This window comes from Cynocephalus volans, chromosome 3 (genome assembly GCF_027409185.1).
Source record: "Cynocephalus volans isolate mCynVol1 chromosome 3, mCynVol1.pri, whole genome shotgun sequence".
Taxonomy (NCBI): domain Eukaryota; kingdom Metazoa; phylum Chordata; class Mammalia; order Dermoptera; family Cynocephalidae; genus Cynocephalus; species Cynocephalus volans.
The window spans coordinates 63,747,253-63,764,445 of NC_084462.1; the positions used below are offsets into that span (position 1 = coordinate 63,747,253).

Here is a 17,193-nt window from a genome sequence, read left to right on the forward strand (position 1 = left end):
ATGGCGTGCTGACTTGGGGGAGGGATGATCATGAATAAAGTGAAACAGCTCTTCTTACCCATTTAAATGTAGCTGTTCTTGGCTTTGAGCCTGCCTGGGGTACTGCACCTTCTTAATTGGTGTCTGAGTTCTCATAAATGTATTTTGGTCCTTATACTATTGTTAAGTCAGTGTCCCGGGTGGGAGGTGGGGGGGACTGAGGACAGGACTTCCCATTCCGTGATCTTGATCTTTTCATTGGTCTTTTTATTGTCTTCCAACGGGCATGTCTTGTCTCCTTAAGGAGACACCCCGAGGCTAGAGGCCCACTGGAATGATCTGTGCACTGGAACGATCTAGGCACAGTGAAGATGCTTAAAAAGCACTTACTGAATGAAGAAAGAAGTCTGCTTTAACATATTTTAAAGCTTGCATGCTTCATGGAAGATAATATATCTGTGTTAGTTTTCATTCCTGGGGGAAACTTGTCTTAAATGAACTAGTTTTGCAGGGTTCCATATAAATTCCCCAAGAACTTATCCTAAAAATCTTACATTGTATCTACATTGCAAGAAAAAGCATGTGCTTTTACAGTGTCACATATACTAATTTAACTTTGTAAACATTATAAACACAAAATTGTAAAAGTTCCACGCATATTCAAGGTATATTCATATTCAAGGCAAATCCAACTTACTCCCAAAAGCCTCCCCAGTTCTCTAAGTTAGAATTCATTCATTTATCAAATATTTAGGAAGCATCTATTATGTGCTAGGTACTTTACTAGGTTTCTTGGGCTACTCTGTAGTTCTGATGATAGACTCTCATAGTCTTTAACATTTATGTGTGCAATTTCTTCCCTCCTTAACCGTGGGCTTCTAGAGTGAAGGAACTGTGTCCCATTCACCTCTGTAACCCTGGCATCTATACAGTACTTTGTAAATAGTAACTGAAATAAAATACAACAGTGCTAAAACATATTCAAGTGGATAGACTGGAAGAAAAATGTCTTTTAAACCATCTGGGTTTGCTAAAGAAGCAGAAAAACCAAGTACCTGATAATCAGGTGTCTTATAAATTCTACCAGATCACATTAATTAGCTTCTTTTATGTTTTCTATTCTTGATGGAAAATATGTTGATGACTATTTTTTATCCCTTATTTAAAGGGTATTAACAAGTTAGTTGCCCATATTTCAATCACATGTACATTAAAACCAGTTAGCAAGAAAAATGGAAATGCACTCAAGTGATTTCCAGAAACATAAACATCACTATCACCAACTGCCCCAAACCGAGAAACACATCCTCCTGTGCTCACTGCCACAAACCCAGTCACAGCAACATTAGAATTGACAGCTATAGAATAAAGAGCCTAAAAGGATCTAAGAAAACCAGGAAGTGCCACGTATAAGGAGGTATGTGTTTGACAAACAAATGTCCGAAGATCCCAGTTCCAAACTGAGCAAAATTTGCAGAATAAACACAGAATGTGGTAAAATCCATTGATTGAGAGATTAAAAGCTTTTCTGAGTGTCAAGAAACCTTGACGTCACAAGCAAGGGAATATTATTCAAAGGAAAATAGGGTTTTCAAAGAAGGGGGAAATGATCAAATACTTACAAACCGGCACATGGCTGGTACTTAATAAATGACAGCTATTATGAGGAGCTAAGAACTAGGTCAGTGTCCCTTCTTTGTGATGTCCTGGGCAGAACTTACTGAACTTCCTCTGTGCTCCCACAGCATTTGGTACAGGCTGCTGTCACATCACGTACTGTAAGCGCTATGGACTAAATGTTTGTTCCTCTCCCCCACTTCAAATTAATATATTGAAATCTAATCCCCAATGTAATGGTATTTGGAGGTAAGGCCTTTGAGAGGTAATTAAAAGTGAGCCCTGTGAATGAGATTAGTATCCTTATAAGAAGAAATCAGAGAGTTATCTAGCTTTCCTTCTGCAATGTGAGGATACAATGAGAAGTCAGCAGTATGCAACTTGGTAGAGGACCCACATCAGAATCTGACCATGTTGGCACCCTGATATTGGATTTCCAGTCTTCAAAACTGTGAGAAATAAATTTTTGTTATTTATAAGCCACCAAGGCTAGGTATTTTGTTATAGCAGCCCAAACTAAGACAATAGTCATCTATATGTCTGTTCCTACTCCTATGCCGGGATTTCCTGGAAGGTGAGGATCATATCCCTGTGCTTTGCTGGAACTGGAAATAGTAGGCACTTAATCATTATTAAGTGAGAAAATAAATAAGCTGTCTCATACATTTCTTTCAATAAGAACAGTTTTTGACTGAAAATAGTGAAGAACCAGGATGGAAGACTCTTTCTATAAGTCTTCTTGCTTACTCCTTCACATTTTAAATGTCATTCTCTTTCGTTACTTGTTCAGAGTGATATCTCTTCTTCCACTTCCAACACAGAACAAGTTTCACAGAGTAAATTTTTCCAGATGATGTATCATGGAGTGGTGGGACACTATGGGGTTGCTTTTTTTTTTTTCTGTTTTTCATTCTTATTTTGAAATAATTTTAAACCAAGTATGTTGCAGAAATAGAGTTCCCTTCACCCAGTGTCCTCTACTATTAATATCTTCCCAAACCATAATATAATTATTGGAAGAAATTAACACTGAGCCAATAAAATTAAGTACTGTGTACACCCTATTCAAATTTCCCAGTTTTCCCACTAATGTACTTTTCCTGGTCCAGGATCCCACATTAATTTAATTGTTACATCTCTTTATTCTCTTCCATTCTGTGACAGTTCCTCACTTTTTCCTTCTCTTTCTTGACACTGACATTTTTGAAAACTACCAGTTAGTTTTTGCATTGAATGTCCCTCAATTTGGGTTTGACAGACCTAGGTTTGATTCTTTGCTCAGTGACTTACATCTGTGTAATCTTGGGCAAGCCAATGTCTCTGGGACTTAAGTTTCCTCATCTGTGTAATGGCATAATAATACTGACTTTCTGAGGCTGTTCTGAAAATTAAATGAAGTAATATATATTAAAATACCTGAGATATAAGGCCATACAACAAATGTTAAGTCTTTTCTCCTTGTGTGTTGTTGCCTTTCAATTATTTCTGATAGATTTTTTTGCTAAAATGTCTTACCCATATTTTAATGTCTTCTTTTGCATATAACACCATATATAATTTAGTATGACTGAAGACTGTCATCACTATAAACAGCCATTGTTGTACTGTATAACAGTTCTAGGTCTGTGTCTTTGTTCTCCCTCACTGTTGTCCCTTCTCATTATCAGTATGCCTGCCTGTAAGGGCTTCATAATTCCCCTTCTGACTTTCAGCTTGTGATGTATAGGGATTCATTTATTCACATATACAGTCATTCAATGATGTACTGAATCTAAATGCCAGGCCTTGTGTTAGAATCTCGGATATAGTGATGTTACCTCCTATCCTCATCATTTTATGGCTAGTGGGAGAAATGGACAAGTAACTAGTTAATTAAAATTCAATGTGATTAATTCTTTGAGAGATGTAATTCCTAGGATTATATAAGAAGTATACTTAACCTGGACTGAGGAAAGAGTCAGGTTGGGGAAGATTTCATGAAGAAGGTGCCATTATGCCTCAGTTAAGGTCTGAAAAATGTGTAGAAATTAACCAGATGGAGCAGGAAAGAGCAAAAGGCATGTAGTTTAAGAAAGAGCTATTAGATCTGTGCTGAGTAAATCAGTTCTGAATAATAAATCTCCTGTGTTATAAACTTCCAGCTTGATAATGATTTTGTGCCAGTACCTCAGGGGCTCAGAAACTTCACCAGGAAACTTCTGGCCTGAGGCCAGAGCTCTGTTTTGGAGACTGAAGTTGACAGACCCAAAGCTTTGGATATTATACTGAGCTTCCCTCTTTCAACATCTGTGAACTGAAGTAAAATTTCAGGCGACAATTAGCGGCTTATTCCCTTTTCAAAAGTATAATAGATTTGTCCCTTTCTGATACAGGAGTTTCTTACCCTTTTTATTTATTTTTTAATCTATATGGCCATCAAAAAATCCTTTTTAAACTGACCCTTTTAACCTAGCTGGCAAGAGAGGTTTTGAGGCTTTTCCAGCTACAATACTCACTTGTGTGGCTTCAGAGGTTCGGCTTTGGATCCAACTGATTCCAAAGCCCCAGTCTAATCATGTAAATTTGCAATCTTAGCAAAGATGATGGAAGTCTATTAACCATTAAATATTGGAGAATCCAATTCAAAAATTTCAAATTATTAGGAGGTTTCTCTGCCAGTCTCTAATTTACTCTCCCAATTATCTTTACTTTTTTTTTTTTTTTTTTCCAATCTGGAGAATAAATAACTGAATTCTTTTAGTTTTATCCACAGGGAAAATTTCCCAAACCTTAACTGCCTCTAATTCAAAGCAATAATATTACATACCGTCAACTGGTGTATCAGGAGGTCCATTAAGAAGGTAATCTTGTTACTAAACAGAACATTGGTGCAGTTTTCTGAACAGTTATTGCAGGTGAGGTTGTAAACATTGATTGCATTGCAGAGAGACCTAATAGAAAGAGAAAAACACCATTTGTAAAACCTGAGCAGCTCTTCTCCAAACAATTTAAAATACATAAAATGAACAGTACAAAAGCAACAGGCATGGGATGGAAGTCACTCTAAAAAACTAAGCCAAATACTATTAGGTGCAAGGTCCGTTAGCTAAATATAAAAACAAATAATTTTCATCCAAAGCCCAGTGCTCATTACTACCTAATAGTTACATCTTATTAATTTCTATTAGTTGCCGCTGTAGACAATGGAAATATATTTTCTTGTCTATGATAATTTCTTAATACTGTGAGACTATACTCTTAACCAGTATACTCTACTGTTCCCAGTTTTCAGGAACCTACCAATTACGTGAAGCAAGGTACAAATATATCAGATAAACAGATTATTACAAGTACAGCAGGGGCTGTCTTCCCCATCTCTCTCTCTCACTAGAGTGTCACCTGCATGAGGACGGAGAGCTTGTCTGTTTTATCCATCTGGCACAGTGCCTGGAACATCATAGGAACTTAGACATTTGTTGAGTGAATGAACACTCATGTGGTGGTTTCTGGGTATTTTGAATAATACCCAGAAAAAAGGCTTTGTCAAAACTCCTATTGCCAGATCTCCTGTTCCAGGATAAGGGCAGATTATGGAAGAAGAGAGAACACACAAGGAGAAACTGGAAGTTTTCCCTGTGAGACAAGACCTGTAGAGTTCTGGGGAGTGAACATCACACCTGCTTGGAGGCTGTATGGACATGAACCAAGAGTGCCTGAGCAGATGAGGACATCTTTCCTAGAGGGTACAAACTGGTCTGTGTGGGCCCAAATAGTTTAAGGTCAAACTGATCAAAGAAATGTCTTTCTCTAGGGGATTTAAAAAAAAAAGATATGCTATTGCTCAAAGAAACTTGGAGCAACAAGCTCGATGGGCCTGGCATTCTCCTGGGTGTTTTGAAGACTGAATAATACCTGCATTGCCTGAGTAATCAATGTTTATCCTGATCTAATTAAATCTCCCACTTAAGTCCTATGCAAAAAGGTTTTGATTTAGTCTCTCACAACAACCAATCCTCTCTCTAGGATGGTAGTTCTCAAAAGTGTGATCCACAAACCGGCAGCATCAATATCACCTGGGAACTTGTTGGAAATGCAAATCCTCAGGCTCCACCCCAGACTTAGTAAAAAGAAACTCTGGGAGTGGGGTCAAGCAATTTTGCTTCAACAAGTTCTGCCACTAATTCTGACAGATGTTCAAGTTAGAGAACTACTGCTCTAGGATAGAGGTTCTGTATCCTGACTAATATCAGAATCACCTATAGATCTTTAAAAATATATTCTTGCTTGAGTTCCTCCCCTGGTGATGCTATTTGGGGGATGGGGTAGGTTCCTGATATCTGAATGTTTGAAAAGCTTGATAGGCAATTCTTATCTGTAGCCAGAGTTAAAAACCACATGTCTAAGAACCACCATGTGAGTGTTCATTCATTCAACAAATATCTAAGTTCCGATGATATTCTAGGTGCTGTGCTAGGTGGACAAGACAGACAATCTCTCCATCCTCATGCAGGTGACACTCTAGTGAGAAAGAGATGGGGAAGACAGCCCCTGCTGTACTTGTAATAATCTGTTTGTCTGATATATTTGTACCTTGCTTCACATAATTGATAGATTCCTGAAAACTGGGCACAGTAGAGTATACTGGTTAAGAGTAGAGACACTGGAATGAGATACACCTAGGTTACAATTGCAGTTCTGCCACTCAAGATTTTAGCAAGTTACTAATTAACATCTAGATGCTCACCTATAAAACCAGGAAGATAATACCTAAGCTTCATATAATTGCCACGAAAATAGATGTAATAATAGATGTAAAGTACTTAGGACAGTGCCTGGCATATGGTTACATATTTAATAGCCCTTATTAGGGCTATTAATTGTATCATTAGGGTTATTAATCTTATTATTATGAATAAGGTAAAAAAAGAAAAGTTAATAAATTGGGTGAAATTAAAGCATGGTATAAGAAGCTTATTTCCAGGATAATAATGCAGTACCTCCCAAAATTTTTCATGGTATACTGGCATTACTGATGAAAGGACTCTAAGATGGGAGTAAGAATAAGATGGGAGCCAGGAGGAGACTCAGCTGTTCCTGGCTTTCCCGAATCTCCCTGAGGACTGAACAGAAAAACCTTGGCCCACATGTAACACATTTATAACACATTGGTTGAAGGCTCTGTTTAGCAAATCCTTCACAAATGTAAATCAGCTCCATTTCATTTATTTGATAACATGTATTGATTTTCAAAAGAGTGCTTTTCAATTTTAAAAATAATGTATTTATGACTATAATAATTAATAAATAATTGTAATGAATTTGGCAAACAGAAGCACAAAGAGTAAAATATTATCAAAAGAAAAATTTGGTATTTGTACTTGCAGTCTTTTCCCTATTTTTATAAATATTTATTCACCCCATTTTTCCATTTCTTAATAAATATATAATGAACAGTTTTCCATGACATTTAATATTCTTCTACAACACTGGTTTTTCAGTTTTTAAAAAGAGCAAAACAAAATCTTGCTCAGAAGCTTAAACCACAGAACAAATAAAATCAGAGTTGCTCTTGCTGAAGCAGAAGTGGAGGACCCAGGGCCCTACCCTGCTCCCTCCTCTCACAGAGCCTTGAAGCCTTCCTCAGAGGCCTTGGGATACAGTGAAAACTACTGAGCTAATATATAACTACTTGGTAACTTTCCAAATGGATCACGATGCCTACCACAGTACAAGACACAGAAGGAGGAGTATATGATGAAAGCATTTCCCTCTTACTCACATCCCCCTGCCTCACCTTAGAAATTACCAAGACAACTGGTTTATATACCCCTCCAGGGACAGTCCGTGCACACACAAGCTTCTTATTCCCCTTCCGCACAAACAGTATCCTACAAGACTTGGAGGTTGAATGTGAGTCAAAAACATCTTCCTGTGGCTTTGGGCTGTTGGTTGCTATTATTAAGCAAGGTTTGGAAATGTGCGGCTTTCCTACAGCAGCACTCCAGGGTCAATTTTCCAGCTTCCCGGGTATCAAGAACCAGTGGGGTAAACTGTGTTACTTGATTCAATTTCTTAATCTCTGATCTGCAGCTTCAGGTATGTGCTCTGTGGTTTCCTGGGTGTGACAGATAGTTATGTGTGTGGCATTAGCTTATTTCCTTCCTAACTTGTGTTGGCCTCAGAGGAAACACCAACCCTCATGGATCTGTTCGGTATTGTTTTTGGAGTCAATCCAGAAGTCTTCCAACAGTTTTCCAAGTACCTAATGTCTTATTCTAAGTTCCTTTTCTGATTAAAATACTGAGAAATACTGCATGATTTTTTAAAGGCTGAATAGTGTCTCATCCCATGGATATAAAAACCAACCTTTTACAATTGTTGTGTTTAATTTTCAATGTTAATAAATAATGCTGTAATTTAACAGTCAGAGTTCTAAGTTTCAAGCCACAAGGAAAAAAGTTCCAATTGATATAAATAAAAAGGAAATTAATTGACAGCCTATTGGGTATATCACAGAATTTGGAAAACTCAGGCGTAGAAGGTGTACTTCCAAGACCAATATCCAAATTACACACCACTGAACTGTTCTGCTAAAAAAAAAAAAAAACCACTGGGCACCATATGCTATAGCCTGAACTGACACTGTAAGTCTGGACACTAGATACTGCTGCCTCCAACACTGGAAAGAATAGATTTTGGGATATTCGTGTTTCTTCACTTCAGACTAAAAGTCTGGAGAGGGTATGTTGGGTTGTAAAGTCTCTTGGTCACATGCCTGCATCCTAGAAACAATGAAGAATGGGAAGCAAATACTTGGTGTTCTCAGGTTCTAGAATCAGGGAGCCATCTTACATGCTTACATGCTTGGGAAAGCTGCAAACGTAGGGTGGTGGATGAGATGCTGGGCAGCTTAACAGCACAACCCATGTTTACAACAGCTGCTAAACAAATCATTCTGTACCACTCTGTTTCCTTAGGATAAATTTCCAGTAATAATAATTTGGGTCAAAGGATATGAACATTTTTAAGGCTTTGGATTGACACTGCCAAATTCAAACTGCTATCTGGAAAAAAAGTTTTAAACCAATTTATACTCTCAGGAAAAGATTTTCTCCATGCTTTTACTAACACTGGATAATCTCATTAAAACAAATCTTACCAATTTGACAGCTAAATAAAAATGGTATTTTTAAAGGCTGCATTTCTTTTATTATTTGAATGATTAAAGTTTTTTTTTTCAGAATCAGGAGTTACGTCACCAAGATGGCGGAATAGATGATTCCCAGCATTGTTCCCCTTCACAAGAGATCAACTTCCAACTATTAAAACACAAAAACTGCCATCATGAAACCACTGGAATTTGGAATAAGAGGAGAAGAGGCCTGCTGAGTCAATGAAGGCATGAAAGGCCACAGTGAGTGGGAGGGATCCCAGGACAGCAGGGCACAGTGCACTGGGCAGCTACCAGCACATAGAGCAGCTACATGAAGACAGCAAAGCCACAGCAGCGCCCTTTGCATGAAGCTACTTGGAATCTACAGGGTAGAAGGGTGCCATGACTGCTGGCAAAAAAAAAAAAAAAAAAGATAGAAAATCACTTCCATTTTCTAGGCCAGCAAAATACTCCCAAGCATCCCCTGTGCCTACAGAGGAGGGAGGGGCCTCAGCTGACAAGAGGAAGAAACTACTTTGGGGAGTCCCATATCCTACCTTCAGGACCAGCATGGCAATGTACACTGACACGGTCACTGGACTTGCTGTCTCAGAGATGAGAGAAGAGATCAGGAGGTAGGTATCTGATTTTCCCAGAGATCTGTCTTTGTGGGGGACTTGTGAGGAGCCTGCCCTATGGGAAATATTGGGAGTAACAAGGGTAGGGCATCTGGGCACAGTGTTGGCAGCTGATCTGAAGGCAGATCAGCACCTCCCCCACACAGTGGAGACCTGTCAGTGCGATACAACTGCAGGGGACACAGTTTGTGGGACTCAGTCCTGGCCCGAATTTTCCACACAGCTCAGTGGGGTTTGTGGAGACCCCAAATGGCAGAGTTATATTTCAGTTCATGTACACAATGTGTGATGGTCAAATGAAGGTAGTTAGCATATTCATCGTCATAAAAATTTATCGTTTCTTTGTGATGAGAACATTTGAGCTCATCTCTCCTAGCCATTTGAGAACATACTATGTAAATTATTCTTAATTATAGATGCCTAGCACTATTGTATACCACTAGAACTTATTTTTTCTATGTATCTGTAGTTTTGTGTCCATTAACCAAACTCTATCTACCCTCCCTTTCCCAGCCTCAAGTAACCACAATTCTAGTCTCTGCTTCTAAAAGTTCAATTTTTTTTTAGGCTCCCACATATGAGTGAGAAAATGTAGTATTTAACTTTCTGTGCCTGACTTATTTCACCTAACATAATGTCTTCCAGGGTCATCGATGTTGCCCTAAATGACAAGATTTTATTCTTTTTCATGGCTGAGTAGTATTCTATTGTGTATATATACCACATTTTCTTTATTTACTCATTTGCCAATAGACACCTAGGTTGATTCTGGATCTTGGCTATTGTGAATAGTACTGCAATAAACATAGGGGTTCAGACATCTTGGTATGCTAACTTCCTTTCCTTTGGATAAATACCTAGCAGCAGGATTGCTGGATCATATGGTAAGAACTTTTAATTTTTATTTGATAAAATCTGCCAAACTTTTCCTTCAGGACATCTAGGTTTTGTGTCAGACTTAGTAGGGCCTTTCTACTTCCAGACTATACAAATATTCTTTTAAGTTTGCTTCTAGTACTTTTTATGAATTGCGCATTTAAATCTACAATATAAACTTGATTCTTAGATAAGGTATATGGTAGAGATTTACTTTTTTTTTTTTTAAATAACATTACTATTTATACTTATCTTTTTATTAACTGTTCTAGTTCTCTATTTTAAAAATTTTATTGGAGGTTTTCACCTTTTTGAAAATTATAAGGATTCTCTCATTATAAATATAACAAGGTTAATACATATTGTAGATATTTTTTCCAGTTTACCTCTATCTTTCCTTTTGCTATGCTATTTTTAAAGTATTTTTTATATATTGAAGATATACAATTTTAAGTAGTTTAAGAACTTTTATTAGAAGTTTTCTTTTTTTTCCTGACTTTCCTTTTATGCTTTAAAAGTTCTTTCTCACTATAAGATGAGGTAACTATTAATTTATATCACCTTTTAGCCATATGTATTTATTTTTCTTGAATTATCAGTGTGTGTGGTAATTTTACAGTTTTATAATTCACTTTCAATTCATTTAGAATTTATTTTTGGTGTGTAGTGTATGAGACAGGAACCTCAATTTGTTTTCCACCCAAAGAGGTTATTAAATAATCCATCTCTTCTCTACTGGTCTGAAATGCCACTTTTATCATAACTAAATGAATATATTCATATATAACTACAAGAATATATTCCCTGGTTTCCTGTTGTAGTTGATAACTCTGTCTACTTTGTGCCAATATCACATTGTTTTGTATACTGTAGCTTTATAATAGAGTTAATATATAAAATTATAGATATCTAAAGACTTTAAAAATATATATATATGTGGGGGTATTACATTTAGAGTGTGTGAAACATGATAGCTCTATAATTGCATCTTTTTTTCCCTTTGGTTTTGATTTATATTTTTTATAAGCTTGATTTTTAATTCCTATTTTTCTGTTTTAGTCGATAGAATTCCTACAACTTGTGTCTAATCTTTTGTGGACTATCATGAGGCATAAACAAACATGTACATAAAAAAGCAAACAACACATGGTATGGGATTATGTCCTAATGCCCTCTGTCCTTTACATTAAACTCATTTATTGATAAAGTGTGGAATGTGCATCTATATAATCTTATGCTCACAAGACCCTCCCAAGAAACTTTCACAAAGAAACAAAGTACTTTCTCATGGGGAAAAAAGGGTGGTGGGGGGGGGGGGGGGGAACCAAAAATTTCAGGATCAGGAAAAACTTGTCTACTCAGTAAAACTTGTTTGAAAGACAACCTCTATTTGAAGAGCACCTGTCTTCGAAAGATCACTTCTTTGAACCCAGCCTGGGTGGTCTGCCCAAGCAGCTTTCCCTGTAATTCTAAACTCAAGTGACTGGAAGCACTTTTTAACATCAAAGAGAAAGCCCCAGATTTTGAAAGTATCTTCTGAGAAGACATTAAAATCTCACTGTCCATTCTGTCAAAAGTATACTGTGGTTGGGGGGTTTGAGATAAAGGCTTTCTGCCCCAAATAATCATGAATACATGAGTAAATTTTTGTCCGTAAGTCTTCTCACTGAAAATGTTTCTTCTGAAAAAGAGGATAAAAAAGGAATCATAAAACTGGGCCTTTTGGCAATAAGTGTAGGAACATATTTACATACGAATAGGGCAGTAATAGAATATACCTGTAGTACACACCTAAGACATTATGAAATAGTTAAACTGAAAAGCTCCAGGTGGTTGCAGCTTAGAAGAGTTTGATAATATAACTCAGAAAGTACATAGTTTATATTCTTAGGCAGTTTGCATGGGTTAAGACTTTTCAGAAAACACTGTTCACCAAAATCCATGGTTTTACATCAGTGTCAAGAGAGCAATCATTTAAAAACAACTGCCATGGACAATCACAAAATTTACATGGGAGAGAACGAACAGCTTAGGGACAGTGGGTAGTAGAATCACAAAAATACAGTTGCAAAGAGAAACTTGGAATTTTCACCAATTACTGTTTTAGCCCTCATGTAAAAAAGGGATTAGCCTGATGTACGTTAATATAGTAAAAAGGTAGAGCCTAACAAAACACAGAGGATGATTAGCAATTAATGTAGAATTAGTTTGAGAAAAGATTATCTAGACAGAACCAAAATGCCCAGATCTGGAGTTTTAGCAGTTCCTTAAGGAACGGAGAGATGAATGTTAAAACCAGAGCCCCAATGTATACTATAATTTACTGAATATGCTTGTTTTGCATTAAGCATTTAATAAATGGCATACAAGTTTATATGCATTCAACCATTCTCAAATTATGCTTTGTCCTTACAAAAGTACAAACTAAAATAACTTTAGATATTATTAAAAAGAATTATCTAAAATTAGGGATATCCAACTGCAGTTAGAATTCTAATGCCCTAAGTGAACCCACCAAGGGAGTGGCCCCCTCACAGAATAAAACCTGCAATCTAGGCCTGGCCCTGCAGGAATGGCCCACCTGATAGCTGCATGTACCAATTCTAGAGGCTGAAAACTGACACTTGTGTCAAACCACTGAAAACTCTATTCTGTAACATAACTAGGTTGTTAGGCAAGATCCTTGTTTAATTGATCTTTTTTGGCATTCTCATACTATACAGCACAGAGTTTGGCTGAACACACAGATGTCTACTGAAAGGATAACTATCTTCCTTGTTTTAAACAGAATATGTAAGAATGTGCAGCTGTGGAATATCTTAATAATCGTACATTAATTAACCACATTCTCCAGTATTCTACTTTTTAAAATGCTCATTTGAACTTGATCATGAACATTTATTATTCTTAGTCAATCTGGTTTATTCTCAGCACCAAAGAAATGTCTTATTTTTTACAGCCATTAGGAATAACTTCCAGACCCTACACAGAAAAGTTTTGAAGTACCTAAAAGTTTCGAAGTAGATTTATAAAGCAAGAAAATTATTTTAGAACGTTCAAATTTAAATTGTGGCTGAATTTCTTTATAAATTATGCTGACAGACAAGATTAATACTTATAAAAGTGATTGTATTAGGCTTTTCATTGTTAGCAGTTTTGGGAGGAGACAATATAATTTACTGATTCTGAGAGAGAGCTGAATTACAATGGTATTATATGATAATTCATTCAAATATTGTTTGTTGGGCATTCACTTATTTCTAGACACTATGCTAAGTCCAGTAGGCAACAACAACAACAAAAAACTAGATACTAGTCTTGACCTCAAGATACATATTTGCATACAGACTTTTTGTTAAAAAATCTTTTTTTATTATGAAATAAAACAGAAACAGAAAGCTACACAAAACAAATGTATAATACAGATAATTATTATAAAGAAAACACCCTTGTAACTACCACCGAAGTCCAGAATTTTGCTATCAAAAAGCCCCACACATCATTTTCCTCATCCTAATTATAGCCGCTCCTTCCTCCCAAAGTAGCCACTATTCTGACATTTATAGTGATCACTTCCTTGCATTTTACTATGCTTTATCATCTGTGTATCTCTAGTACTAAATGTGTATGCATAGCTTAGTTTTATCTACTTTTTATTAAGTCTTTAGAACATATGTCTAGATATGTCTTTTAATCTGTAGATTTCCCCTCCATCCCTCTATTTTCCTTGCAATTTTGCATGTTGAACATACACAGGTAAAGTTCAACATGTTCCTCTTTCTTTAGTATTTCCTGAAAACTGGCAGCTGGATCCAGAGGTTTGATCAGACTCAGATTTGGTCCCTTTTGGCATGACTATAGGTGATGGAGTTCTTTAATCAGGAGGTACATGTTGTTTGAGTGACGTGTTAGCAGTCACTGATGATCATGCTCACAGCTGTTAATTCACGGAGCATTTAATTCACAAAAAACTGTGATATTCTGGTTCTATAATTTTGTTTTTCACTTGTTAGATAAAACAAATTTATAAGGAGATACTTCCCCACATCTATTTGATTGCTTAGTGGTATAGTTTCATATAAATGTTTGAGATTTTCCTCTTATCCAGTTTTCAATATAATTAATTGGTTTCCTGTCATGCTCAGAAAGTAATTTTAAATATCATTAAAAACTCATGGATTTTAAAGAACATCTTCAAAAAACTACAGCTAATGTCAAATTTAATAGTGTAAAACTATAGTGTCACCAAACAATGTAGATATGTTCTGAGAAATGCATCTTTAGGCAATTTCATCATTGTGTGAACATTACAGACTGTAATTACACAAACCCAGATGATACAGCCTACTGCATACCTAGGCAGTATGTATAGTATGTGATGCCATGGTGTTTTAGTCCGTTTTGTGTTGCTATAACAGAAATACCTGAGACTGGGTAATTTATAAAGGAAAGAGGTTTACTTGGCTTACGATTCTGGGACAGCTGCATCTGGCATGGGTCTCAGGCTGCTTCTACTCATGGCGGAAAGTGGCAGGGAGCCAGCGGGTACAAGCAGATCACATGGCCAGAGGAAGCAAGAGAGAGAGAAGGTGCCAGGGTCTTTTTAAGCAAGGAGCCCTTGCAGGAACCAACAGAGCAAGAACTCACTCATTAACCCCCCTCCCCCAGGGAGATCATTAATCCATTCATGAGGGATCCGCCCCCATGACTCAATCAGTTTCGAACACCGCCACATTGGAGATCAAATTTCCACATGAGTTTTGGAGGGGACAACACATCCAAACTCCATCACATGGTATATGATATATTGCTTCTAGGCTACAAACCTTATGGCATTTTACTGTACTGAATATTGTGGATAACTGTAACACAATAAGTATTTGTGCATCTAAACATAAAAAGGTACAGTAAAAATAAGGTAAAAAAAATGGTACACCTATGACTCTTATTATGAATGGAGCTTGCAGGACTGGAAGTTGCTGTGGGTGAGTCAGTGAATAAGTGTTAAGTAAATATGAAGGCTAGGATATTACTGTACACTACTGTAGACTTTATCAAAACTGTACACTTAGGCTACACTAAATTTATTTTTTTAAAAAGTAATTAAGCTATGACGTTATGACAGCTACGATGTCACTAGGTGATAGGAAATTTTCAGCTCCATTATAATCTTATGGGACCATGGTTATATGTGTGGTCTGTCATTGACTAACATGTTGTTATGTGTTACATGACTGTAGATGTTTTCCCCCTAAGACTGGGAACAAGGCAAGTGTGTCCTCTCTCATCCCCCCTACCCAACACTATACTAGAAGTTCTGTCTAGTGTGGTAAGGCAAGAAAAGGAAACAAAAGTACACAGGGAAGAAAAAAATAAAAGTGTACTTGAAGACAATATGATCATCCATGTACGAAATTCCAAAGAATTGCCAAAACAACCTACTGGAACTAATAAGCAATTACAGCAAGATTGCAGGATACAACTTTGACAAAAGTCAAGTGATTTCCAATATACCAGCAATGAATAATTGGAATTTGCAATTAGACATATAATACCATTTACATTATTACCAAAAAAGAGAAATAATTAGGTATAAATCTAACAAAATACGTATAAGAAGAAATCAAAGATCTAAATAAATGGAAAGACATTCTGTATTCACAAATATGAAGGCTCAATAATTTTAAGATGTTAGTTCTTCCTGACTTGATCTACAGATTCAATGCAATCTCAGTCAAAATCTAAGCAAGTTACTCTGTGGATACTGATCGACTGATTCTAAAGTTTGTATGGAAAAGAAAAAGATCCAGAATAGCTAACACGATATTGAAGAGGAACAAAGTTGGAAGACTGACACTACCTGACTTCCAGTCTTATAATAAACCCATAGAAGTCAAAAGACTGTGGTACTGGCAAAAAAAAAAAAAAAAAAAAAAAAAAAGACAGACAGGCCAATGGGACAGAACAGAGATCCCGGATTCATCCCCATACAAATAGTCAACTGATCTTTAACAAAGGTGCAAAGGCAATCCAATGGAGAAAGAATAGCCATTTCAACAAATGGGGCTGGAACAACTGGTCAGTCACATACAAAAAATAAATCAACTTAGACACTGACTTTTTATATAAATCAACTCAAAATGGGTCACAGACCTAAATGGATCTTCCTATAAGTCTTCTAGAAGAAAACAAAGGAGAAAAATCTAGGTGATTCTGGGTTTTGCAATGAGGTTTTAGATACAACATCAAAAGCATAATCCATTAAAAAAAATGATAAGTTGGAATTCATTAAAAGGAAAAACTCTGCTCTGTGAAAGACACTATTAAGAGAATGAAAAGATGAGCCACACACTAGGAGAAAATATATGCAAAACACATACCTGATAAAGGAATTATATCCAAAACATACAAAGAACTCTTAAAATTCAACAATAAGAAAACAAAGAACCCAGCTAAAAAGTGGGTAAAAGATCTAACACGTCACCAAAGAGGATATACAGTGTTGGGCTGCAACCACTCCAGTTGCTATAGCAATTGTTAGGGTGAAAGGAGGCCACACAAAATGGCAGCTGTTTAAATTCCCCACCCGCATGGTCCACACAAGATGGCGCCTAGAGGAAGCAAAAGGGGAGTGTCATTTTTAGTTCTGCAAAAATTTTTATTGGTAGTTGCGCTCTTCCGCGCTCCTGATCAGTGCATGATCAGTAGGCTAAGCATAGGAAAGTAAGGTGCATGCACATGTGACCTTTCCAGTGATTGGCTCTCAATGTGGAAATCCCGCTTGCTTAGATATAAATACAAGTGCTTAAAAGACAATAAACAGAACTGCTTGACGGAACCCCCGCCGTGTCTTAGTGTTCCTTTGCGGGCTGAATAGGCGGCAGTGCACTCACCCACCTTCGGGGATCCTTCTCCGGCTTACGCCGTAGAGGGCAACTTATCTGGTCCTGC

General features: G+C 36.8%; 1 protein-coding gene across 6 annotated transcripts in view; it reads right to left on the bottom strand.

Moving 5' to 3' along the window:
- SCAPER (S-phase cyclin A associated protein in the ER) overlaps window positions 1-17,193 on the bottom strand; it is a 491,674-nt gene that overhangs the window by 120,103 nt on the left and 354,378 nt on the right. For all 6 annotated transcript variants that reach the window (XM_063090894.1, XM_063090891.1, XM_063090893.1 and 3 more), the window contains one exon: window positions 4,403-4,526. In XM_063090894.1, coding sequence (XP_062946964.1) covers window positions 4,403-4,526 — 124 coding nt within the window. The remainder of the gene's footprint in view (window positions 1-4,402; window positions 4,527-17,193) is intronic.